Below are 27,687 nucleotides of genomic sequence, written 5' to 3' on the forward strand. Positions count from 1 at the left end.
ACTGATAGATTCTTTTGTGGCAGTCAAACTTATTTCCTGCATGGATTTTATTATTTGCTTTACTTTTGGTTAAGGTTTTAAAAACATGTATATGACGCTATTTTCATGAAATTTAAGGTATCTATTAATCTCTTCATAGTTATTCATATCACATAAATTTTGCATGTTTTTGCCACAAGATCTAGCTACCTTTTCTGAAAAAGTGCAGTCATATATAGTATATTCTGGACAAGGCCAAGACTCAGATATTATGTGTTATATCTGAATTTAAGAAACAGTAGAGTCACAATTCTCAATTAATTCTCTGTCTCTTGCTCCTTTTGGTGCTCACATCTGTTACGGCTTTCATGTGAAATATCTGAACAGCAGCATTTGGGCTAATGTAAATGTAAAGAATTGTTTAAGCAGTTTCTGTTTTCTATACTCATTTTGCTTGTGAGTGTTTACATCTCCAGGCAGTTAATACATTTTTTTAATCTTGGGTATTCATCTGACTACTGAAATCAAGAGATTTTTCCCAGTGCCTTCAGTGGGAACAGAGATGGCACTTGGCTACTGTTGAAAGTCAGACCCATAATTTATTAATCAACAAATCACTGTCAGCATTTACAGTGGGTGTCAGCATTTACAGTGGGTATATGCAGCACTTACACTGTAAATATATCCATTAGGTTAAGCATTACAGAAGTGGAAGAGTTACTGTTATCTTCAGCAGAGACACATCTTGGCTGCCAGCCAAGGCCAGACTGTTCAATTCTGGCAAGTTGTAGTGGACTCTTTCTAAGGGAATTTGTCTCAGTGACATGTGGCTTGGTTGGTGTCTGTATATCAGACCTGGCAGCATTGCAGCTCTGTTTGGAACAGGTGGTGTGTAAGCACGTGGAGTGAGACAGTCTCTTTTACTGAAGTGGTTACCTCAGAAAGAGAGAATTGAAGAGGTCCTGTGATGTATGAAGCAAACTATGTATCAACCTAGCATTAGTGCCCAGGTTTCCTGATGCTGGTGGCAGTTTGTGTTGCAGTTTACGATCTATTCTTGGGTCTGACTCTCTTATCATTTCAGGGAGGCTTCTTAACACATGGCACCTACATGTGTTAAGAACATGGCAAATGGATTAGACCTAGCCAGCATGGCTTTAAGGGGCAGGTCCTGTTTGACCAACTTGATCTCTCTTTATGACCAGGTGACCTGCCTGGTGGATGTGGGGAAGGCTGTGGATGTAGTCTACCTGGATTTCAGCAAGGCCTTTGACACTGTCTGCCACAACAAGCTCCTGGCCAAGCTGGCAGCCCATGGCCTGGACAGATTCACTCTGATATGGGTCAAGAACTGGCTGGAGGGCCAGGCCCAGAGAATGGTGGTGAATGGTGCCACATCCAGTTGGCAGTCAGTCACTAGTGGTGTTCCCCAGGGATCAGTGCTGGGCTCAGTCCTGTTAAATATCTTCACTGATGATCTGGACCAGGGGATTGAGTCCAGCATCAGTAAGTTTGCAGATGATATCAAGTTGAGAGCATGTGTTGATCTGTTAATAGGGCAGGAGGGCTCTGCAGAGGGACCTGGATGGGCTGGATAGATGGGCATAGTCCAGTGCCATGAGTTTTAACAATGCCAAGTGCCATGTTCTGCTCTTTGGCCACAGCAACTCCATGCAGCGCTGCAGGCTGGGGACAGAGTGGCTGGAGAGCAGCCAGGCAGAAAGAGACCTGGGGGTACTGGTCAACAGCCAACTGAGCCAGCAGTGTGCACAGATGGCTAAGAAGGTCAATGGCATCCTGGCCTGCATCAGGAATAGTGTGACCAGCAGGAGCAGGGAAGTCATTCTGCCTCTGTACTCAACACTGATTAGGCCACACCTTGAGTACCGTGTCCAGTTCTGGGCCTCTCAGTTTAAGAAAGATGTTGAGATGCTTGAACATGCCCAGAGAAGGGCAACAAGGCTGGTGAGGGAACTGGAGCATGAGCCCTATGAGGAGAGGCTGAGGGAGCTGAGGTTGTTCATCCTGGAGAAGAGGAGGCTCAGGGGTGACCTCATTGCTGTCTACAACTACCTGAAGGAAGGTTGTAGCCAGGTGGGGGTTGGTCTCTTCTGCCAGGCAACCAGTGACAGAAGAGGACACACAGCCTGAAGCTGCACTGGGGCAGGTTTAGGTTCTAGTGCCTACTGCAATTATGAATCATGTAGTTGTATCGGAAAATGCAAATAGATGTATGTATTTTATCTGCTATCTATGTAACTTGAAGTGAAAATCAGACAATTATGCCTTCAGTGAGCTAAATGAAGGTGTTCTGATAGTGAGAACCACAGAGAAAAGCAATGGATGTCATGCATCAGGCCTACAGAAAACATGCTGCTGTGTACAACAGTTGCCATTCTGTGCTGCTGAATTCACTTCTTAGCATTCTGTCTATCTTGGGAGTCCAAGTCCTGTTGCACTTAGAGAAAAGAGTACAGTTTTGGGTATAGTGGTCTGAGTTGCCCCTAAATTCTGCTCTAGCTGCCTAAATCTAGTTTGATTTGAAACCATAGGCACATGTTGGTAGTAGAAACACTCATTGGTGCACATGGATCTCTCTTAGAAAGCATCACTTGATGCTGCAAGGGCAAGTATGTCAAGTCCAGCCCCCACTGTGTTCCTATTTGTGTGAGGCCCAGTGGCTGTGGGTGAGACTTATTTGCAGATTATTGACAATTTTGGTGCAGCTGCAACCAAATTCTCAACTGACAGCACATCCTCTAAGATGACTTTGTGGACAGTGTCCAATAATTTCAGTCACTGCTTTTGCATCTGCTGTGATTTAAAGAAGCTTTTATGGTTTTCTGAAAGGGAAGTTAGAAAGCTTTTATGATTTTCTGACACAGAAGCCAGAAAGAGAATAAAGAATACAGAGCCTGTCCTGTATTTTTAGTGAAACTTAATTCTTTTCAAACTTACTTGCATCAAATAATTCAAGTAAACAGCTTGGGACCAAATTTTCATTCAGCCTCTGCACATTAATAATCTTATCTATACAACTTCCTTATAATGGCTCCTTAGAGTGGGGGTGTTGAGCTGCTTTACTAACAGGAAATACATGTCATGAACATACATATCATAATGTTCATTACCTCCAGGACACTTTCCGAATTAGAAGCCTTCAAAAGACAATGCTATAAGGACTTTGTTCCCATGGAAGTCAGTCAGTGAGTGAATTATCTTTTAAATGAACTGAGTCACTAGACATTTTCTGTCTGGGAGTGGAAAGAGGCACCAGGAGTATATGTGACCAATATTCGCATTCAGAAAGGAGGATTCAGAGTGGAGGATTTGTTCTAGGTCTTTGTGCCCGTGGCTCAGCCCACGTCCATAATGTTTATGGGACAGAGGGGCATGCAGTGGGGCTGAGCACATTACCAGTTCCTTGAATTGCAGTAAAGGAGGCCCATCATTACTCTATTCTCCTTTTATTCCTTCCACACTGCATAACACCAAGTGCAACAAGTTCATGTAACTCCTATTTGAAAGGGTTATTACTTGCTCCTGTAACAAGACAAGTGAGGCATGGTATACATGTGAGGTCAGTTGAAAATTCCCATGAAATACTCATGGACATTAGTGCTTGAACAGTGCATGTGCCCGATGCTCAGTGACATGATTTGCAAGCCAAAACTTTGGAGTTGAGCAGTGTCGGGGTCCGGAGGCTGGCAAGAGGGGAGGTCGGGGCACTGATGACTCCAGACAGCAGCTCCTATGCAGCAGTACAATTTTATTAGGGTAGTGCAGTGTCTTATATAGTGCTCAGAGGAGGTGTACCCAGCCAGCCTGGGGCTGGCACAAGTGGACAGTACCGATTGGCCCCAAGCCACGTGCAGGGTGCAGATAGGTTGCCCTGTGCCAAAACAACCTGTGGTTCCACCCCAGGGGGCTGGCAGGGTCAGCCCCCTGGAGCTGTGTCCGCCCCAGAGGCCAGCAGGGTCCACCCCTCAGCAGGTGTGCGTGGGTTGCTCGCAGTGCCTTCCAGCTCAAGGACTTCTTCCCGTCACAAGTTCTCATGTTTACAGCTCATGCCCCGCTGCGGGAGAAATTCTCCCACAGGGCAGAACTTCAGCCTCTGAGAAATGACTCGGGTCAACAGCAGACTGCAAAGGGAGATGCAGAGAAACAGTCAAAATGGATGAAGGACAAGGTCAGACTGATAGCAGAAGTGTCAAACCACCTTATAGCCAAATGCAGCTCCTTTTTGTACTGGTATTAATCTGAAAAAACAGCATCAAAAAGAAGCCTTCAGAATAAAAGGGTATGCAGAGGAGCTCTTTAAATCAGTCTTGGCTGAAATTATGTTAGTTCTACTAAAATCATTCACTCAGCCTTGGATGTCCTACATTTACAGTTGTGTGGCAACCACTATGTGTTAAGAGCTTGTTGGTGGAATGTGCTGTGAAAACACTGGGATGGAAATACTGAAGTCCATACGTGTGTAACTTAACTGTGAGCACTATCATACTCCCTGCCTCTCTTGGTAAGCTGCATGTTCTGGGCCTGAAGTTGGCATAAAGGAACATCTTGTGCAGACCTTTGTAGTGCTCTGATGAAATCTCTGTGTTTAGCGTCAAGTATTTCATCCTCCAATGTGTTTGGAAAATGCTGAATTAGTTCATGGGGATTGGCTGTAGGGCTGTTGTAACAGCAAGTACAGGATCTGCAGCATTCTGATATTAAACGGTGTGTATTTTTTAGAGGTTGAGTATAGCTATATAAGCATCCAAAAAGTGACACACTTGAAAATAAACTTTGTTCCACTCTTTTGAAACCTGCCCTCCGACTTTTCTTAGCAACAGGATCTAACTTTATTTGAATGTTGGGTGGGATTTTTGTATTTTATTATTTAAAAAAAAATTGTTTTGCTCAAATCTTTGTTCATATGGCCTTGACCTCACCGCCTTTTTCCAAGCATATTTGTCCTCATCAGGTTCTCCAGCTGTAAAAATAAACAATGTGGATGTCTGCCCCAGGGTCAAAATTACGCTTCTAAGTGTGAAATTTGACAGTGTGCATATTTATCCAGCTGATAAACATGTCAAATATAAGAGATGTGTTTGACAAGAGGAGAGGAAGCAAGATTTGGAGGGCATGGAGACATATGTCCCCTTACTGCTTTCCATGGGTTTTGGGGTATTTTTTGGGTTTGTTGGTGTCTAAGTGTTCAAGGTAATAGTTATGTAGATGGATATGAAGAAGTCAGGAAGCTGTAGTGCAAGAAAAATACTTACTTGTTAAGTCTGAGTCCGAGATGTTGCCAGGCAATGACAGTATGAGAATGGGGTAAAATTTGAAGAGTGTTGTGAGAGTTGATTCAAGTAAACAGAGGGTAAAGTCTGAGTAAGAACTCAAGGGTTTTCTAGTTATGATTATGCTCCTGAAGAGAGAAATCATGTTTAAAGGTGAGCATGCCACATTTGCTCTAACATAATGAGCAAAACCTATATAAAACTAATTTTATTGTGGGGAAATAGTAATTAACCTATCCTGTTACCATGGAACAGATATTTTACTAGAGAGAGTTCTGCTGGAGAGCACAATCTTACCTTTGATTATGTGCTGTTACATTACAAAAACTGCAGTTCAGTCAAACTCATCATTCATTCAACAAAATTTCAATTTAATATAGCTTGAGCTTATTGAGCTTCAACTTGGCATGAAGATTGCTGAAGGTGACATTTCAAATAAACATAATTTCTGTGCAATCTTTTCTCAGCAAAACTAGAACAAATGAATGGCAGATGTGAAGTAATCTTACAGTTTAGAAACAGGACTTGTAAAATTTGGATGTCTTGAGTTGCAACATCCCTAATTTCTTTTACACTTGATTAACTTTTATATTGTTGTTCACAGGGCCAGAAAGACTTAATTATATTGTGAAGCAACTTGTCATGGTCTGTTAAGACCCAGTTCTTGGTCAGAAGTGTTTAAGGTCTCTTAAAGTCTGCAGTAGCAAGAGCAGCTGGTGAAAATGTAAACTTAGCAATTAGCCAGTAAAGCCTTGTATTTTGGAACTGACTCCCAACATGATGAAAATGTGCACTAATCCAATAATATTGATTCTAGGGTGCTGGCAAAGGAAATGGAATTGTCCTGGGAAAGCTGCCCCAGCCCTGCTCTGAGGCTGTAACTTGCACTGTGAAGCTTTTTTTACAACTGGGCAGTGGGCGAGGGCGAGTCCAAATTTATCCTTAGGTTTGTTCTGTGCTTTGGAAATTTAAATTGGTAAATAAATACATTCCGTGAGTGGTGGGTCATGCTTCTGCTGGAGCTTAGATGACCCATCAGGTTATGGGCAGGGCTGCCAGTATGCAGCCAAACTGCTGAGTTGAAGAGAGAGAGGATGTCAGAGCCCAGCTTCAGTGTATCAGTATACACAGGAGATACCAGAAGTCTGTAAATGTACTATTGATCCATCGCTGTCTGCCCAGGAGTGCAACCAGTCACACACCCCTTTGCTGCTTGCTCTGCGTTCATCCAGTTCTGTGTTGCAGCACAGGCTGGCTCCTTCCTTTCTGTCTTGTCGTCACTTGTACACACCTGAGCACTGAGCTTGGCCAGACCCGTGGTTTGTTCCTGGTTACACTGCATCTTAGCTTGTGTCTGCTCTGGTATCATTCATCTCCAAAGTTATATGACCCATTTTACTGCTCTGTAAAAACGGAAGCCATTAGTGGCAACACACCCTGCCAGGGGTGGCAAAGCAGCTGATCACAAAGATATACTCATCAGCAACGGGAAGTAGAATTTAAACTCCCTTTTAATTTGTGCTGAGATATTAACTGGGAATTATGAACCAGCACTATTTAATGAAATATGTGGTCTTTAATAGACTGAAGGGGTTTGTGCTTAACATGTAGGACAAAGTAAGTGTTGCGTCTGATCGGACTAGTGGCAAATTTAATCTAGTCTATGACACTGCTGATTCAATAGGGCTTTTTTGATTTTTTTCTTTTAGGATCAAAGTGACTTTGGCCTGCGATGTGACCTATCCACAGCACTACGTGAACTGTAGGCTGGATGCGTTTGGCCCCTTATTTCAACAGGGAAAGGAATTTAGTTTGAGATGAGTGACAGTATGGGAAGTTTACCATGTAGGGAAGCTTTTCCTCAGATATGGTCCCCAAGCAATAAGAAATGGCTTGCAGCCATTTCCTCAGAGTATCAGCAGTTACCATATAATCTATGAAAACTTGTGATTTCCATGATGTTTTCTAAACCTGAATCCAAAGGAGAAATCCCCATTTCCCTGTAAATCTGAATCAGCAGATTTGCCTGAATGAGCCAGCAGTGTGCCCAGGTGGCCAAGAGATCCAGTGGCATCCTGGCCTGCATCAGGAATGGTGTGGTCAGCAGGAGCAGGGAGGTCATTCTGCTCCTGTACTCTGCACTGGTTAGACCACACCTTGAGTACTGTGTTCAGTTCTGGGCCCCCCACTTTAGGAGGGACATTGAGATGCTTGAGCGTGTCCAGAGAAGGGCGATGAGGCTGGTGAGAGGCCTTGAGCACTGCCCTATGAGGAGAGGCTGAGGGAGCTGGGATTGTTTAGCCTGGAGAAGAGGAGGCTCAGGGGAGACCTTATGGCTGTCTACAACTACCTGAGGGGTGGTTGTGGCCAGGAGGAGGTTGCTCTCTTCTCTCAGGTGGCCAGCACCAGAACGAGAGGACACAGCCTCAGGCTGTGCCAGGGGAGATTTAGGCTCGAGGTGAGGAGAAAGTTCTTCACTGAGAGAGTCATTGGACACTGGAATGGGCTGCCCGGGGAGGTGGTGGAGTCGCCGTCCCTGGAGCTGTTCAAGGCAGAATTGGATGTGGCACTTGGTGCCATGGTCTAGCCTTGAGCTCTGTGGTAAAGGGTTGGACTTGATGATCTGTGAGGTCTCTTCCAACCCTGATGATACTGTGATACTGTGAAAATAAAGCTAAGAGAAGATGTAAATAGGTTGAGCAAGGATTGAATTTTAGTCCTGCATTTGTGAGAAAAGCATCTCATTACTTCCTGAGTAATTTTTAAATTGAAAGTCAAGTTGCAAGTCTCTGAGATCCATGTGTTGCATTTTCAAACAGTGGTGTGTCTCTGATTAAAGATTAGGAAGACTGATTTGCATCTTAATGCAGCATGTGTCTGTGGTGAGTTGTCCTGTTTTCAGCTTTTGATGTGTTATCCTGAGAACACAGTTACGAGAGTTGCTGACTTATGGTTTTGACACTATTGACTGGAATTGTCAAATATCTTAAATGCTAACACAAATATTTAAAATAAAATAGAGGAAAATGTAACTTTTGTCAGTCTTGCAACTATTGTTACAGTATAGTACTTAACAAATGTGCACTCATATGACCTTTCAGCAAAAACTTACTTTAATGTTTTTATTTTATGGTTCTAAAATGTATTTAATTGTTAGCTGAGGAGAGAAATTGGTTAGGTGGCACCAGTTGGATTTGCACAGGAGCTAGTAAAGAAAAGTAGGAACTGATGTTGCACAGCGAGCATGCCTGAAACAAAATTGACTATTGCCAACATGTAACATGTTCAGTTGGCAAATACTTTGATGTACAGGAGATTGTGGGCTTTCTTTAGAGGTAATGTATGACTTAAAGAAAGTGTCTACAAGTATAGAAATTGTTCATGTAACTAGGAAACATTGTGTTCATGTTAAGAATAAGGCAGCAAAGATAAGCTATTTTTCTGAAAATTAGTTTATTAATTATTCCTCTGACTTCCTCCAATTTTACTTTTCCAAACAGGTTTGCATTCCTCTGACTTCCACCATAAGAAACTTGTCTCAGTTGTTAGTTCAAATGGAGGTCAAGTTTCCTTTCTTGACTTTGCCTCCTGCTCTTTCTCTTTTCCATTATGAAAGCTTCAAAGTCAAGTGTGAGTCTGTCTCCTCTTTTTCTAACTGAAAGATCCAATCCTTTTGATACCTGACCCTTTAATCTTGTGTTCCTCTAAGACAGAGCAATGGCTTGCATGTTTTTGCTTAAGACAAGTGTAAGCATTTTTATCAAAGCATAAAGTGTCCTCAATAAAGGTGGTAATCAACAAGCAGATCTGGAAGGTGACAAAAGGCTCTTTACTGGTGTTTTTCTTGTGAGGTGAATTGATGTCTGTTCACAGGCCAGTCTGAAATAAAAGGGTGGTCTTTGATCATTTATTGCCTTGGAGCAGTGTCCTGGTCACAAGATCATCAGTGTATTTGATGGCCATACCTGAAGTTTTTGTGTGAGGTCAAAACAAATATGAACCCAGGGGCAGATAAGTCTTAGAGGAAGCAGTGTAACTGCATGTTGGGTCTCTTCTCCATTAGCTGAAAATGGTGCTCTCAACTGCAACAGCACTTAGTCATGTTTAGATGACATTTAGATAACACTCTTGATGTTTAGGTGACAATGCTAAATATTCCATTAAAAGATTAGCCAGACATCTGTAATTCTTTTTTGCTTACAGGCTCCAGCATGATTATCAAAGTGCTACACCTCTGTGAGCCTGGTATAAAACTATTGTTGAACTTAGGGTTTTCCTTTCCTTCTGGTGATGAGAAGTAGCCCTTGGAGTCAGAGTTCCTGAGAGTGTGGGTGTTACTGAGAAACCCAGAGTGTGCCTCTTAGAGCAACTTGAGAAAACCAGACCAAAACAGTGATGTCAAGAGCTCTCTCTACCTGTTGTGATCGCAGATAACTCCCTTTGTGTGGAGCACAGAAACTAAATGCTTCTGCCTATGCAGGCAGACAGCAACAGAACAAGGGGACACAGTCTCAAGTTGTGCTGGGGGAAGTATAGGCTGGATGTTAGGAGGAAGTTCTTCACATTGGAATGGGCTGCCCAGGCTGGTGGTGGAGTCACCGTCCCTGAAGATGTTCAAGAAAAGACTGGATGAGTCACTTAGTGCCATGGTCTAGTTGATTGCATAGGGTTAGGTGGTCGGTTGGACTTGGATGGTCTCTTCCAACCTGGTTGATTCTATGATTCTGTGTCCAGTATCAAATGCCAGCTTGGCACTCTGTTCAGTGAAGCTAACCCTTCAGAGTATCCTTGTGTCATTTACTAAAGGAGGTAATTCAAACCAGAAAAAGACTGTGGCCTTTAACTAACCTTCTCTGCTCACTACACATATTCTGCGTCTCTGGCACTTTTTGTGCTGTCCTAGATGGTGTAAATTGTTCCTGCGTGCTGTCTATGGAGCCAAGCCTCTGCTCCTGACATAAAAAATACTCTCAACAAAACTCATCCAACTATGTCCACTGCCTCTGCAAGCATTCCCTCAACAAAGAGTGAAAATAAAACCTAGGAATATTGTGAGTCACGGAAGTGGAACGACTCTATCCACAGACCTACTTGTAACAACCAAGTGTACAAATGAGAGACCGCTCACTGCCACTTTCCAGCCTGTGATGATGTGGTTAGAGATGTGTTAAATGTCTTTGTTACTTCTGCTTGTTTGCAGTGGAGAAAAAAAACGCCAAAATGACTCCAGAGCAAGCAAACAAACCAACCCAAAAGTAAAGTAGGCAATTCTCCTTACTACTCTTCTAGCTCCATTTGCTGCCCTAGTGCTTTGGTCTACCAAATTCTTTTTGTCTGATGAGAAATAATGGAACTTGCTGGAAGAGTTCAGTTCTCAGCAGTGCTGGCTTCTGAGTACTCAAGAAAAGGTTACCTGAATTGTCTGGGAAAATGCTCTTTTCCTGGCCAGGCTGTGCTGGTGACTGGTGGCAGAACCATGTAGCACTTAGCAGCTGCTCTGCCTGATAATTCTGCTGCTCTGCCTGATAATGCTACTGCTGCTGTTGTTGTAGAGCTTCATTGAAATGTGTTTATGCTACAGGAAAGGCAAACTTATAATTTTCCTGAGTTGCTGGCACATTTCCAGAAAGAAGTTCTTTTGTGTGTCAACTGTTCTGGAGTCAGTGTGTTGTAATTGCTGCTGTTAGAAGAATGGGAGGAAAGGAGATTCTTGTACTCTCCAATCCCACGCTCTGGCATTTTTCTTTTTGTTAAGACTAGAAGTTTCTTTTGAGTTTGTGAGCAGTGGTCTAGCCAGAGAGAGCTCTCTGGTACATACTAGTGGAGGCCAGATAGCCTTCACCATCTAGGAGATGCCAGTGGATTCCTGGGAGCTATCTTCTGGATAAGATTTCTCAGCACATTTTGGGACATTAGTAACACTTAAGTGTAGCATAGCAAATGTTGGTGCTGCAGTACCTATTCTGGTACCCACATAGAAGCAGGTGGATAGAGGAAGCATCGTGGGATGTCCTCTGGTTACAGGGTTTGCCAGCTGGGGCGGATGGGTTTCCTTCCTTATGTGATGTAAACAAAGTGATGGAGGGTCAGTGATACAGGTTTTCTCCTGCTGTTTCCGTAGGTGAACATGTAAGCAGAGTTGTCCTGGTGAATGGCAGGAAGTAATGCAGATTGATTGGAATTGGGTTGTCAGGCTCCACAAGTGCCACAGAAATGGACAGTAAAACCACCTTGCAGTAATTTATTACTGCAGATCTTATGTTTATTTCACACAAAGAATGTTGTACATGAACTTAATTTTGGTCCAATTCTTCCAAAATTTTCTGTATAGGAGAAGCCCACAGCTTTCTCTTTACCGTGTCCAATTCCAGCAGTACAGAGGAAACTAGGCATTCCTTGAATTGTTATCAAGATTCTTTTGTCTCCACAGGGCAGGAAGCCAGACTGGCAGTTTTCTAGCCTTAAACCTCAGAGACTATGTCTGTCAATTTTCTTGAGAAATTTCAGGATGTTGTCTGCATTTTATTACAGCAGCTACTCTGACAGCTCCCTTATACGCTTATTCTACCCTCCCTGCCCTCAGCTCTGTGGTGTCTAAGCTCATCCCTGTGTAATAAATATCAGGTAGTTTGGTTTTGTTGCCTTTTTAACATGACTTACAGTGGTGGAATGTAGGTGATGTAATCTGATTTGTAATTCTCCCCCAGCTGTTTTACTTGTTGTTTTCCTTCAGTTTGTAGCTATAGTCATGTCTGCCTTGTATTGCCCAGAACTCTGGGAATAATTATATCTTTTTGTTTTCATTCTAGAAAGTCTTAAGAGATACAGTTCTAGTTTGCAGCTGCTGGGAGAGCAAAATGTCTGTATTTTTTGTTTTTCTAGAACTTGCTATATTTCACAACATTATTATATTTCAGTTTCAGTATTGGTATTAATCAAATAGCCATGATCACTGTGACTGCTGTGCCACCTGCTCAGGAAATGCTCAGCTAAATCTCTCTTCTCTCTCTTTGCCCGCTGAAGGAGAAAATTTGTAGTTGTCATAATCCTGTAAAAGAAGCCATCAGAATGTGACCAGAATTAAATCCTACTAACTCTGAGATGGGTGGCGAATGAAGGTACTCTGACCTCACCTGCACACGTGTACACAGGCATGTGCTCTCTTGATGTTAGAGGTCTGCGTGCCTTGTGTGGCGTAAGAGGAACCTGATGCTGAAAAGGGCAGGAAAGGGGCCTTGGGAGGTCGTGCAACCCCTTGCCCTGTGCCCGTGTGGAGTTAGTAGTCAATTGCTCTATGTAAATCGCAGCATGAAGGACATGACAGTTTCCAACAGCCTTTTGTAAACAAAAGCCTTTCTCAATTATTTGTATGTTTAGGGAGAGGAAGTACGTAAATTGCTTTCCCATTAGTGAAGTAACCAGGAAATAAACAGAGGAGACCTTGTTTAAAATACTTGTTTTGTTCCAGTGAGGTAGATAAGCAGCTCTGAGGGCTCTTAAGCTTGAATTCTCTGTGAGTCATTCTAAACTTTGAATGTTGGAGCCCCTGGTGCAACTAAACAAAGCATTATATACATGATTAAAGAAATGGAAGTGATTTTAAAGACTTGCAGAATTATTGTAACTGTTTCTTGACCATTTTCAGGTCCTAATGTACTTCCTATATGGGATGGATTTCATCCCAGTTGAATTAAATGGTACTTAAAACAGAATAGTACTTGAAGCAGAAGAGCAGGAGGGGTGGGGCAGCCAACAGGGTTGACCTCATTGCTGTCTACAACTACCTGAAGGGAGGCTGTAGCCAGGTGGGGGTTGGTCTCTTCTGCCAGGCAACCAGCAACAGAACAAGGGGACACAGTCTCAAGTTGTGCTGGGGGAGGTATAGGCTGGATGTTAGGAGGAAGTTCTTCCCAGAGAGAGTGATTTGCCATTGGAATGGGCTGCCCAGGGAGGTGATGGAGTCGCTGTCCCTGGAGATGTTCAAGAAATGACTGGACGAGGCACTTAGTGCCATGGTCTAGTTGGTTGGCTAGGGCTGGGTGATAGGTTGGACTGGATGATCTTGGAGGTCTCTTCCAACCCGGCTGATTCTATGATTCTATGATTCTATGTTTCATGTGTTTAAGAGACACCTTGGAGTGAGCTGTGTAGATTCAGAAATGGCCTTGCTGAGTGGTTGATGGCCATGTTAGCAATAAAAATATATGGGTGATTCTACAGAAGATGTACTGCCCTTTATTTAGGGCTGCTTGGAGATACAGTTGAACCTTTCTCCTAAATGTTTTGAAGTGAAGTAAAGAGAAAGCGCTTCATTAACCTCTTTGCTTAGGAAGACGATCACACCACATTAAAACAGAAGGATTAGCTTTACTAATATGGGTAAAAAGCTACCAGTAGGACAGGCAGTAGCATCCTAAGGGATCCCCTCTCAGTCTTCTTTTTTCCAGACTAAAGAGCCCCAGGTGTCCCAATCTCTTCTCTTGAGAGAAGAGTCCCATAGTCATCCATAGAGTGCTCTGTTAGATGCTCTTCAGTAGTTCCTGTTCTTGTACTGGGAAGCTCAAAACTGGGCCAAGTACTCTAAATGAGACCTTATGAGGGTAGAACAGAGGGGGAGGAGAACCTCCCTTGACCTGGTGGCCACACCGTTCATGCACCCAAGGAAACCATTTGCGTTCTTGGCCACAAGGGCACATTATTGGCTCATGGTGAACTTATTAATCAGCATCATATTCTAATAGCAGCATATTATGATTGTGATAAAATGACTGTGGAAAGGACAGAAACTACAGAACTGTGTTGATGTGGTGCATTTGGTTTCCTCTAAAGCTCTGTTAAAACATAGTTTCCAGTGTTTTATGCCTGTGTTTTATGAAATTGTCTATTGGCAGCTTTTACCACAGCTAATAAGACAACACGTTTAAGAGCAAATGCAAGACTCCTGACCCTCTCAGCAGCTTTTCCTGTACTCCTGAGACAGCAGTCTCACAGATAAGAGCTGAGTTAAATCCTACTATCTTCTTGGGTTACTATTAAGTGATACTTTCTGCTGAAGACCGAATGTGCCGGCATTGTTCTGCATATGGGAGATGCTGTCGCCATGCTGGCTATCTGGCAGGGCTTACGCAAGGCTTTGCACACTGTAGTTCACTCTGGGATGCTTCTGTGGTAAAAACAGTGATAGCAGAATCAGAAGAGAGCAAAAGAGCTAGAAACAGAGCCTGAGAGAGTGGTCTTAGTGCCCTTCTTGCTTTCAGGGCACTGCCTGCTGTCCAGGTATCTCTTGAAACTGTGATCAGATGGTTCATGTTCTCCCAGGTGAAACAATCTTGCTGGAGGCCTCTCTGAACAGTGGGAGGTATAAGGGTCAACAAAGGACTCTCTGACACAAATTCTGTGGTCTGCAGTCATCAGACAGTAGGATGCAATCTGCTGCCATACACTTGCAGTCGGTGGTGTCCGATGTATTTAACAGTGTATGTAACTGTGGGATCTTTCCTAGCCTTTATCTCTGCATCCGAACTTGCCCTACATAAACCCAGAATGTGAACTTGTGCAAACAGATGCATAGCCAAGGAGGAAGAGTGTGGGATGGTTGTTTCTCCACATACTCATGCTTCTGTTGATCTGTGTTGTGAGTTTTGGTACCTATTTTGTGGTCATAGGATAAAAAAGTGCATGTTCTATTGTTCAGTGGCTTCAGTAACACAAAGGCTTCTATTTCTGCTGTCTCAGGCACATTATTTGAGTCTAGTTTTCAATCACACAAACAGTAGCCCGTGAAAAGGACTTTTCAGGACGAGTTATTGCCTCATAATGAGCAATAAAAGAGCATTAAAATGATTCAAAGGTTTTACCTAACAGGGTTCCTGAAGATGTAGTTTTCTGGTTTGGTCTACATTGCAGTCTTCCGAGTAGAAGCCAATATAGAATCAGAGAGTCAACCAGGTTGGAAGAGACCTCCAAGATCATCCAGTCCAACCTATCACCCAGCCCTAGCCAGTCAACTAGACCATGGCACTAAGTGCCTCATCCAGGCTTTTCTTGAACACCTCCAGGGATGGCGACTCCACCACCTCCCTGGGCAGCCCATTCCAATGCCAATCACTCTCTCTGGCAAGAACTTCCTCCTAACATCCAGCCTATACCTCCCCCAGCACAACTTGAGACTGTGTCCCCTTGTTCTGTTGCTGGTTGCCTGCGAGAAGAGACCAACCCCCACCTGGCTACAACCTCCCTTCAGGTAGTTCTAGACAGCAATGAGGTCAACACTGAGCCTCCTCTTCTCCAAGCTAAGCAATCCCAGCTCCCTCAGCCTCTCCTCATAGGGTTTGTGTTCCAGGCCTCTCACCAGCTTTGTCACCCTTCTCTGGACATGTTCCAGTATCTCAACATCTCTCTTGAACTGAGGAGCCCAGAACTGGACACAGTACTCAAGGTGTGGCCTGGCCAGTGCTGAGTACAGGGGAAGAATAACCTCCCTTGTCCTACTGGCCACACTGTTCCTGATGCAGGCCAGGATGCCATTGTCTCTCTTGGCCATCTGGGCACACTGCTGCCTCATCTTCAGCCTACTATCTACCAGCATCCCCAAGTCCCTTTCTTCCTGGCTGCTTTCCAGCTACTCTGTCCCCAGCCTGTAGTGCTGCATGGGGTTGCTGTGGTCAAAGTGCAGAACCCTGCACTTGGCCTTGTTCAATCTCATCCCATTGGGCTCTGCCCACCCATCCAGCGTGGCAAGGTCCCTCCGCAGGGCTCTCCTACCTTCCAACAGATCAACACCTGCTCCTAGCTTGGTGTCATCTGCAAACTTACTCATGCTGGACTCAATCCCCTGGTCCCGACCATCAGTGAAGATACTGAACAGGAGTGGGCCCAGCACTGATCCCTGGGGAACACCACTAGTGACAGCTGCCAACTGGATGTGGCACCATTCACCACCACTCTCTGGACCTAGCCCTCCAGCCAGTTCTTAACCCATATCAGAGTGAATCTGTCCAAGCCATGAGCTGCCATCTTTGCCAGGAGCTTGTTGTGGCAGACAGTGTCAAAGGCTTTGCTGAAGTCCAGGTAGACTACATCCACAGCCTTCCCCACATTCATCAGGTGGGTAACCTGAGCATAAAAGGAGATCAGGTTGGTCAGGCAGGACCTGCCCTTCCTAAACCCATGCTGGCTGGGCCTGATCCCTTGACAAATATAATTATTAACTACTGCTTGCTGTACAAATACTAAAAATTTCAACATAAGCAACTTTTCTAAATTAGGTTTCTTCAACATCTGATGATTGGAGGCTATGAAATAGAAGGGAGGTTATTCTTCCCCTGTACTCAGCACTGGTCAGGCCACACCTTGAGTGCTGTGTCCAGTTCTGGGCTCCTTAATTCAAGAGAGATGTTGAGCTGCTGGAACATGCCCAGAGAAGGGTGACAAAGCTGGTGAGAGGCCTGGAACACAAACCCTATGAGGAGAGGCTGAGGGAGCTGGGAGTTGTTTAGCCTGGAGAAGAGGAGGCTCAGTGTTGACCTCACTGCTGTCTAGAACTACCTGAAGGGAGGTTGTAGCCAGGTGGGAGTTGGTCTCTTCTGCCAGGCAACCAGCAACAGAACAAGGGGACACAGTCTCAAGTTGTGCTGGGGGAAGTATAGGCTGGATGTTAGGAGGAAGTTCTTGTCAGAGAGAGTGATTGGCATTGGAATGGGCTGCCCAGGGAGGTGGTGGAGTCACTGTCCCTGAAGGTGTTCAAGAAAACCCTGTATGAGGCACTTAGTGCCATAGTCTAGTTGGTTGGCTAGGGCTGGGTGCTAGGTTGGGCTGGATGATCTTGGGGGTCTCTTCCAACCTGCTTGATTTTATGATTCTATGGTTCTAAGAAAGATGTGGGATTCTGTGGAGGTTGCTGGCATGACTTGTAGTGCCTGTGTTCAGCTCCTTAGGCAGTTTTTTCACTGGGGTTCTCTGCTTTTTGCAATAATATCGTTGTTGCTGGGAAGCTTTATATAATTTCCCTCTTTTTGTTGTATGGCAAACGTTCATTAACTATGCTCACAGCAAAACTGAGACAAAATGGAGGTGGGGGCCACATAGGTGTGCATGGTTTCACACTGGCTGTGCATTTGCAGAGGACCCAGGGCCTTTCCATCAAGAGGCCACATAACAGATGCAAATCAACATGCTCAGGAGGCACTGGCGTACGGTCAAAATGTTTGTTTTCATGCATTTCTTTCTATGAACCAGCAGTGAAACCTCACCTTATTTATCTCTCTGATCCAGTGCCCTCATCTACTGTCTTTCTTTAAGCAAAACCTTAGCGCTAGCCCAATTCTCAACATTGTATTTTCCATTCTTTCACTTGGTTTCACACTGGAGCCCACTGGACGTCCTTCATCCCCCTTTGCTGCATTTCCAGTCTGGGATTAGCAGACACTCCCAATGAGCAAATGAGAGTGCACTGGCATAGGGACAAACCTAAGCAGTTATATAAGTGAAGCAAATAAAGATTTTGCCAATCATAAACCACACAGAATCAATACCAGAACAAGCTAACAGCCAGTGGAAAAGGTTTTAGTAGTAGTGTAATGGGTTTGATTTTCCCAGTTTTCATCGATAACGTGGCTAATGCATTCAGCACAGGTTGAAGTGGAGTTAACAGGGTATCAAACAGGCCAGGAAGAAAAGCTTTGCTGTGTTATAGCAGACCATTAGCATGACAACATTATCCTTTTGTTAGCAGGAGGCTTAAGAATAGCTTCAGAGAAATAGGAAACAAAAGCTTACTTCATCTGACGTCTAACAGTGTTTTTAGGTACTCTTGAAGGGACATTGTAGCCAGGTGGGGGGTGGCCTCTTCTGCTAGGCAACCAGCAACAGAACAAGGGGACACAGTCTCAAGTTGTGCTGGGGGAGGTATAGGCTGGATGTTAGGAGGAAGTTCTTCACGGAGAGAGTGATTTGCCATTGGAATGGGCTGCCCAGGGAGGTGGTGGAGGCATTGTCCCTGGAGGTGTTCAAGAAAAGCCTGGATGAGGCACTTAGTGCCATGGTCTAATTGACTGGCTAGGGCTGGATGATAGGTTGGACTGGATGATCTTGGAGGTTTCTTCCAACCTGGTTGATTCTGATTCTATGATTCTATGATTCTTGTAATTGAATTTGTTTCATTGAATTCAGCTGGAAATTTTGTTGCACCCTGAAGTTAAACATATAACAGAACCCCCAGAAATGCCAACCTAAATCATTAAAGTTCTTATATGGAAGCGAACCCTACATTTTTAGTAGGTGGTGTACAGGCAGCATTTGGATGACTGCAGGTATTCCTTGAGTGACCTCTGCATGGGTGAAAGCTCTGGGTGCTGCCTTAGCAGAGTAAAGCCTGCACCTCACCGTGGGAAACCATGGGCATGGCAGCCTGGTCGGCCGAGACCTGACTACCCCTGCAAAATCCACAGTGTCAAAGTGGCCATTATATACAGACAAAAGCAAACACCGGCAATCTCAGTCAGACAACACCAATGAATCATTAAAGGCAGGGCTATGGCTGCCTCAAGAAAGTGAGGTATTTTTTCTTGTGATAAATACACAATTTGAGATTAAAAGCTGCTGCAACTGAAAACCACTATTTCTGTGTAAAAGTGCCTGATTACAGAGATAAGGTAATTAGCACATCTGTGTGCAATGTGTGGTGAAAAGGGGAATCACAGCGTATGTTGCCTGGGGAAGAAAAATGAAGTGGCAGGGGATGTTTGAATTAGCATATGTGAGTTTTTCCCTTTGCTAGGACTGAGCTTTGAAATATTCAGTGAACTAGCTAAGCTGACAGAATCACAGAATGGAAGGGGTTGGAAGGGACCTCTGGAGATCACTGAGTCAAACTCTACTGGGAAAAGTTACGAAGTGCTGGATCTGTAATCACAAGGTGGAAGAATTCCAGACAAGAAATGCAAACTCTCTCTTAATGCTAATGCCATGGTTTTTGCTGTCCCCAAACTTGAAGAGAGTAGATGTCAGTGCTAAATAGCTCCTAAGCATTCTTGAGACCTTAATAAAATTTTGCCTTAGGCAGATGTCTTTCTGTCTACATAATAGCAGTCATCTTAAAGTTGCTGTGTTACAGGGGAATTCAGCTGCACTCTAATAAGTTTTCCAGCACTTCCTCAATAGGAGTGTTATGTAACATGTGCAGCCATAATAGAAAATTGTAGAAGACAGGGCTAAAAATGGCCTTTGGAGGTCATCCTGTGCTGTTGCTGGGAGTCTGGATGCTGCCAGTGTAAGCACCGAACAGCTTCACCAGTTTGGAGATGCAGGTGGTGTAAATTTGTGTTAGTATAAATCCAACAGTGTGGGTTTTTCTTCTTTGTATATTCAAAAAAGGTAGCTGGAAGGGGATGGATTGCAGTAATAACGTCTTTTAGTCATGAATATTAATGTCAAGGTAATTAAATCAGATGACTAGGAATTCTAGGACAGGGAGATGCTTTGCATGTCATTGAATCTGCTCCCCGCTTAGCAGAGGAACACTTTCGTAAACATACGGGGCTGTCAGTTAATTACAGGAGGGTTTAAAGCAGCCCTTGCACAGCCTTGGTTTTCATCTTCCATTTATGGAAAGATTATTTAGATTTCATTGTGGGATGCTGGATGTGGATGTGAATAACCAAAATCCAATTCGATATGCAATTACTATATTCCTGCCAGCACAGTGCAGGAAGTGCAGGAAGAGCAGCAGGACAAATGACTTTTCTCACCGAACTTGAATATACCTTAAATAAACCTTCTTTGCCATGTATCAAAGTATCACTGGACATGACATGCTACATTCTTTACTGCGGTAAATTGTTTGCAGTTTCCCTCGTTTATATCGTGCGTGTTTAAAATATGCGTGTGGGGAAGTGGTAGCTTTCCAGATTCTGGTGACCTCCTTTAGGAACCTGAATACCAAATTGAGCTGAGCCAGTGGAAGCAGAAAAACGTTGATGTTAACAGAACTGAGGTGAGGTTTGCATTATCATGAAATCGTGTTTTAGCATTTCCTAGCCTTGAGGACGTAAGGACTAACTGCTGCTGCTTCAGAGCAGGCTTCTGTCTAGTGTGACCTCTTCATCCTGGCCATAAGTTATCTAGTTCTTTTACCAAAACATTCCAGCTTGCTTCAAACTAGCACACTAGAGATCAAGTCAAACAGTATTAACTCTTTTCACATAACACTTTGAGTTTTCTAAGTATTTTCATCTTGGAGGATTTTGCTCTACTTCCTCTGAGTTATCTGCTTTGCGCATCCACTCTTACCGGTTTTCTCTGAAGCATTTATGCTTTTCTCTCAAGATCCATGAAGCAGTAGCATCTTTTACATTGATGAGTGAATCTTTCACAGTTAGTCAAAAGGAAGTCTGTGGAATTCCCATGCTCAGTTTTTGCAGACAGCTATTAAAATCTAGAATTTTAGTTTGTTCTTTTAACACAGAAAAAGTGAGTTTTTCTCACTGAGTGATAGAACTTCTTGTGTATTACTTCCTCAATTTGTATCAGTACTAGAGGTGTTGTATCTCTTTCTTTTCCTTTACCTCAGCTACTCCTCTGGTTATTAGGTATGATCCCTTTGCACTGGCCATTTTCTACTTGCAACTCAAGCTTGCTTGAACAAGTAAAAATGTAGGCTGAACACTTGAGTTTTTGCTTCTTGTGGGGTTCTAATCAAACTCCTTTGCAGGGAGCTAATAGGTGGGTAGAGATCCTCAGTCCTTAAGTCCTCTGGTGGAATCCTGCAGTTGCCTGTCAGCTGTAACCCCCTAGTCTGCAAGAGAAGAAACCCAGAAAAAAAGAAAAGTGTCAGAATTTAATGTGACATTCTCAACCGTTCTAAAATAACAGATGATTAAAACAGCTTAAAGAACTTTAAGAATTACTTCATAGACTGAGATGCAGTTACACAAGTGGATAAAGCCAAGGCACAGATATGCCTTTGGCAGCAATGTGCCTGATGAAGCTTGACATAACCCCAAAATATCTACTAACTTCAAGAGTGTGGATGTCAAAAGAAAAAGCAATCAGCTACGTAAATGTTGATACTCTTGCATAACAGGTTGGAGTGATGGATTTGGAGAAAAGACAGATTGACATAAAATTTCCCTAAAGGAAAGATACTGTTGTCTCTAGTAATTAAAAAAAAAAAGTAATTTCAGTTCTGGAATGAAGTACCACATGGTGACCACATTTTCAATGATGCTAAGAGCTTACTTGGTAGCTCAATTTGGGAAAGAAGAGGGGAAGGAGCAGAAATAATGCAACCAAAAAGTCCACAGGTGATGAAACTGGTAGTTTGGCTACTGCAGTGTCATGGCTCTGTGGTCAGATCTTATTTAGATGCGCACCCAAATTCATTGTTTGTCCGTTTTTATTTAACTATGTGTTTGATCTCAGCATAGCCAGTAGTTTCTGAGCTATTGCCCAGACTGCAGTAGTTGATGTTTATGGTGTTAATACAGATGCTGTTTTATCCTGGTTGTGTTCTCTATAGAGGAAGCTTGGTGGGTTTGTGTTTGGAAGTTTATCTGTTAGCAGTCTACAACTTAAGTTTATGTTTGCAAATAAGGAAGGGCTTTGCTTCTCTCTCAATTTCACAGTACTTGCAGCTCTGTGAAATTGAGCAAGGTGGGATAAATCTGTTTGGGGAAGGATAAAACACAAAACTGTTTCATACAGACTAGTGACATCAGTGAGAGACCATCTTGTTCGCATAGGTTATGCTTCAGAGGAGTTGGTGCCTGACACATTTTAGCATCTTATTAAATGCTTTATTATAAGACAACAGCAATACTATGGAAGTGATGCTAAGTTTCTGTACTGCTTTCCCTTTGGGAGACATTTGTTTTCATCTCAGATAGCAAAGCTGAAGTATTTTTACCATCAGTTCATTCTGCTTACATTTAAATTGCTTAATTGTCTTGTGAAAACTAGCCTGGCATGACAATGGGAGTGGTGTCAGGTACCTGTTTTCTGGATGGAATTTTAAGACTTCCTCTTTACTGGTCTCCAGCCTGGTGAAAAATAGGTGCATCATGCAGGCCTTTTCACAAATACTTTGAAGATACATTTTTTTTTGGTTGGTTTGTTTTGGTGTTGTGTGATTTTGAAGTTTCATGACTATTTCACTTTGTGTTTTTTCAATTCCTCTGTCTTTTATGTCCTTGACTGGCTTTTCTCCTCACTCTTTCCTTTTAAGCTCATAGCATCACAGCATAAATATATTAACAGATACTGAAATATATATGCACCTAGTCTATGTGCCAAGAAGACTCACATAAGTAAGGATTTGCTAGATCAGGTCTTTGGTAGATGACCTAATTTTCCATTCTAATCAGATTACAAAAAGATATTTAAGTAACTATTTCACATTTTAGAAGAGTTAACAGACACAGAATTCAGACCAAATCCTCAGCTTATCTGAACTGGCATTGGGCAACTGCGAACTCACATCAGAGTGGTGTGACTTGAAGCAGCAGAGGTCTCAGCTCTAAACTCCCAACATGAAGAAATAAAATTGAGAGACAGGCTTTGCCAATGAGTGTACATTGTATGAGGAGCTGATTAGTGGTAAATCAGGAAATTACAGAAAACTGAGTCAAATAGAAGGGAGCTTGCATGAAGTGGGCTGGTGGGCACAGCTAGGAAGTTGGAGCATTTAGTTGAGCCCAAACTAACACAACAGTGGACTTGTAACCAATTCGTTTGGAGATGGCCAAAGAAAGCACTTAAATCTCTCTGAAAAGGTGGCTCAGTGGAAACTGTCTTGCATAGGAAACAGCGAGAAGAGATGAGATATATTTGAAGCTGTTCCCTATGCTAATGGCTGTAACGATGAGGGAGCTTCTGCGGCTCCTCCCAGAAGTGCTGCTGCTGGGAAGGAAGCTGATTTGGTGGGAGGGACGCTGCTGTACATGGTTAATTGAATAAGCTGCTCATCTTCTAAGTGCTCATCTGAGCTAGGCTTAGTGACTCTCCAGAGATGCACCCATCACTAGCTATGAAAATTCCTATTCAACAAATCATGCAGAACCTCACACTACCTCTTTCTCTTTTATTGTACTATGCTATTTTTAAACTGGTGTCTTAGTGCATATTAATTATTTTTGACAAATTACTGAATGTTGCCTTCATTCATTACATGTAGTGTAAATTCCCATGCACTATCTGTGCATGCATATTTTACCCTATTGCAGTCTCATGAGAGCAGTAGGGAATACCTCATTTCCCATCACCTTTATTTATAGGCAGGCTGGCATGGTGATTTGGTATCAGAGGAAACTACCACAGAAATTCATCTCTTGGTTTAAGCCAAAGGCCAGTGCAGCTTGACAGTACTGCCCAAATAACCAAGGATTCCATACCACTGATCATCAGAGAAATAATTTGGTTAATTGCGAGGTAATATGAGTACAAATATGATACTGGAGCTGACATTCAGACCATTGAGTCAGGAGTGACTACATAGTGGACTTCTCTACACACAAGGAGGTGTGAGAGTCACAGCAGTGTTTTTGCACTGAGAAGATACCATTAATCTTACAGTCATGTGCTACTTCCTCAGGCATATATTTCTCCTAGATAGAAGACATTAATAGCAGAAACTGTGTGACTCAAGAATGTGTGATGATAAAGGTCTCTGATGCTTTCAGGGATTGGGTGATGTTTCTACTCTTACTTACATAAAGTTCTTGGCAGCAGAGCAGACTAGGAGGGACTCATTCTCCATAGTCAACCAAATTACTTGACGAAGGTCAGTAAGGTTCCTTGTGAATAAAGTGGACAGGATTTTCCTTTTTATCTAAGTCTATCTAGCAAAGCAGCCCTGTGAGAGCATGTTCTAGTATGGTACTGCCCTGGCAAGCATGGGGTGAGAAGTATGCACTATGAACAGGGTTACTGTGCCATCAGCCAGGCTCCAAACACTCTTGGGGCCCTGAGGAGGTGCATCTGGTTTCCAGTATAGGCTCCAGTCATGACAACATGACCCTAGCAGGAGCAGAGGCTTGAGCCTCTCTTCTAGCGAACTGCTATATTTCCTGCATGCAAGATCATGGCATGATAGGAGGAAGCTGTGTGTGCCACCAGACCTCGGCTGAGTGTGTGGAGGGGCCTCCTTGACTGCACGTTCCTGAGGCAGATTGCCTTTCCTTTCTGAGCGTTTCAGTGACTTGGTGGAAAAATGCATTACTCCTGGCAAATATTTCTAAAGTGCTGTACAAGCTCACAGAGGTCAGGGTATGGCTTGGAAGAACTCAGGTCTGTGTTGCCTTTTTGTAAGATAGCTTGTGTTTGAGAAGGGACCACCTTAAAGTGCATCAGTGTAGAAGTAAAAGCAGCAGGAACTTGGATTGATTTTAGTATTGGTGTTAATTGCACTACTTTTGAGAGGAGCAGAGCTGAATGCTTTATTGGGCATTTGAGAGAGGCGGTCTGCTGTGAGTACATGTAATGATGTAGCACAGGATCTAACATTAGTAAACACAAGCCAGTCTCTGTGGATAATATGAGTTTTTTCTTCTTTTTGATTTTTAGAATCAACCTTGTCCTATGTTAGGCAGCTGGAGGCAAGAGTAAGACAGCTGGAGGAGGAAAATCGCATGCTGCCCCAGGTGGGTGACTTCTGTTGGTGGGAATGGTAGCCAGCAGCTAGGCAGCAATGCTTAAGTCTTCATGCTTGAGATAAAACCAGTATTAATTGTCATTTGACATTACTACATTTGAATGCTCAGGCTGATTATTTGGATAATCAAATGCATTCACATCTGTTTGTTCATCTAGCTCGTAATTGAGTGAGGTATTTGTTTTGTTCAAGACTACAACAGTGGTTTCATGAATTTTTCTCCTTTGCAGATGTTGATACTGTGCTAAGAAAAAAATCACTGGAAGCTATTACTTATCATTCATTAATTAAAAGGTTCAAAATTGCAGTGAACTGACCTTTTAGAGTCTGGTTTTATTCCAAGAGCTTCTTGTCACTAAGTTATCAAGTACTTTTTATAGTTACCTAAAGTATTTTTCTATAAAGATACAAATGTTTTACATGATAATAATTGGGTTATATTAATTTGTCTTTTGCATTAGATATGTAAATGCAAGACTGAAAATATGTTGAATAAATAAACAGATATGAAGTTAAAGGTTTTCTCCATATATGCTTATAGGAATGAAAATAGTTGAAGTTCATTGAGAATTAACCAAAGACACTTGTAATTGTTATATATATACATACATATATAACAGTACATGTTTCTACTATATTGCATTAAGTAATCCTTAGGAAAATTCATGAAGTCTCCAAATTAAGTTGCCCTCTGGAAGAAAAAAGGAGTTGCATTTTATTTAAATCAGACACTAGCTTAAATGAAGACACTGGTCTGAAGAAAAGTGCTTTTTATTGAACATACAGTACTGTTACTTGAATGTAAAACCCAAGATAACAGTGAAATGTACTAAGAGGTAAAATCTTCTGTCTCAGATTTCTTCATTTGTGTAAACCAAGATTAGCTAGAAGATCTCAGTCCCAGGTTAAACATTTCATTTCTGAAGATGGGTTTTAAGTAAAACATTATTTTATTTCTTTCCTCTTCACCTATAATATGACAGTTGGAAGGGTCTCTCTCTCTCTCTTGTTTAGCTCTTGGCTTATTAGGTGACCTTGAGCAGTTTATGTGACTTCTCTGTACCCTAATGTTTTCACCTGGAAAGGAAGGACAGCAAGAATGGTTAGATATCTGTCTTTAATAGTCAAGACAGAAGTTGATATTCAGTGACAAAGAACATGATTTTCTTGGCAAGGACAGTGTTGAAGGCAAATGTTAACAAACCTTCCTGAAAAATACTGTTGTTTGTCTTGGGTCTGGAACAAGATTAAAGGATAAATTGTGCAAAACATTCTTTATGCGAGACTCTTTAAAAGTGTCCATGTACTTTATTTGGGGTTTGAGATGCTCAGATTGAGATACATGAAATGCAATACCAGATCTTTCCAAAAACTGGACATCTCTGGACGTTGACTTCATTGAAAATCTCTTAGGTGGAGTGCCAGATTTAGAAGATTGTGCCTGTGAAAGTAGCATCTATGCCTGTAGCTGTTCCAAAAGCAATTCTAAAAAAATATGCTGATTGTAAGCTTTTGAAGGGTAAGGACTAGGAGAGAGAGCCTGCAAATTGCTTTTTGTTTTTCAGTACACAGATCAGAGTTTGTCTTATGTTTGTCTTTGTTGGCACAAGGATCTAAGTAGAGTTCTGAAAAATCCAGTAGTTCTGGGTACTTTAAGAACTAATGAGCGACAGGGGTTTGCATTTCCTGGCGTGTCTTATTCACCTTTCCTCCTGAAGAAAGTCATTGCCTGGGGAATAGAAAGGAAACGAAGCTTATTCTGACTTTGCATTTGATTGCCTTGGCATTACATCTGCATGAGTTAATTTTGGGGATTTATTACTGTGAGTAACACCTTGAACATGCTATCAGAGATGGTCAGGCCCTGTTACAAAGACAAGAATGGAGGCTGGAAATACATAAGTTCTTGGCACTGGCTTAATTCCGTTTAATGAGAGGAATGGGAGTTTGTTGGATGTTAAGTGCTTTTGACACATCATCTGAAAATACTCAGTGAGCTCCACAACCAATGAAGATTTTTGGTGCAGCTCTTAGTTACAGTGTTGTGCCTTTCAGTTTGGCCAGTGCTTCAGTACGAGAGTGCCACTCACTTTTCGCTTTGCACCTCTTTAATGGCAAGCTGGAGCATGGGGAGGGTTTGGGAGTTGCAGGGTTACACTCAGTAGGAGAGGGATGGTGACTTGCACTCTTGAGTGTGATGCCTTTACTAGGTTGTTACTGACGAGTCCTTTGCCTTGCTTTCTGAGGCTTTTTTCTCTCCTGCCAAACTTTTCTCCTCTTTCGTCTCTGCCCTTTCTCCCTTTCTGCTTATGTGTCACTCATGAAAGTGCAGTGGTGCATTTGTTGTCATGCTCTTCAGATAAATCACTTCACTCACCTGTCACTAGGGCATGTTTTTTTTCCAATTTCTTTTGTTTTGCTTGTCTCCCTCCACACAGTAGTTTCTTTTCAAAACTCTGCAGACCTCTACTGTAAAGGTTTTAGTAACATTTAGTGGTAAGAACATTTTCAGAGAAAATGGGTTTAAGTACTGCCATCACTGTTCAAATGGAATTTGGGTTTTAGTTCACTCTGATGTACTGAAAGGCTTCTTTGTCAAGGGAAATGCAGTACCACCACGAAGTCAATATTTTAGTTTGATCATGTAATAGGAAAGGTATAAAAAAGTGCAGATTCACTTAAGTCTGTTAAGTCCCTTCCTGTGCTGCACAGTGGTCTGATGGTGGTTTCTAGCACAGTAGTGGATTGAAAAGTTATGAGAAGCCATAGATG

The 27,687-nt window shown here is 42.7% G+C and overlaps 1 protein-coding gene across 8 annotated transcripts in view; it reads left to right on the top strand.

Moving 5' to 3' along the window:
- CCDC85A (coiled-coil domain containing 85A) overlaps positions 1–27,687 on the top strand; it is an 81,091-nt gene that overhangs the window by 38,455 nt on the left and 14,949 nt on the right. For 6 of the 8 annotated variants that reach the window (XM_064146042.1, XM_064146032.1, XM_064146034.1 and 3 more), the window contains exon 3: positions 24,828–24,904. The exons of 1 other annotated variant lie outside the window; for it this stretch is intronic. In XM_064146042.1, the coding sequence (XP_064002112.1) occupies positions 24,828–24,904 (77 nt within the window). Of the gene's footprint in view, positions 1–24,827; positions 24,905–25,145; positions 25,253–27,687 lie in introns of those variants that run through there. One more of the 8 variants, XM_064146038.1, reaches the window with a different exon arrangement.

Source organism: Pogoniulus pusillus, chromosome 7 (genome assembly GCF_015220805.1).
Source record: "Pogoniulus pusillus isolate bPogPus1 chromosome 7, bPogPus1.pri, whole genome shotgun sequence".
Taxonomy (NCBI): Eukaryota; Metazoa; Chordata; class Aves; order Piciformes; family Lybiidae; genus Pogoniulus; species Pogoniulus pusillus.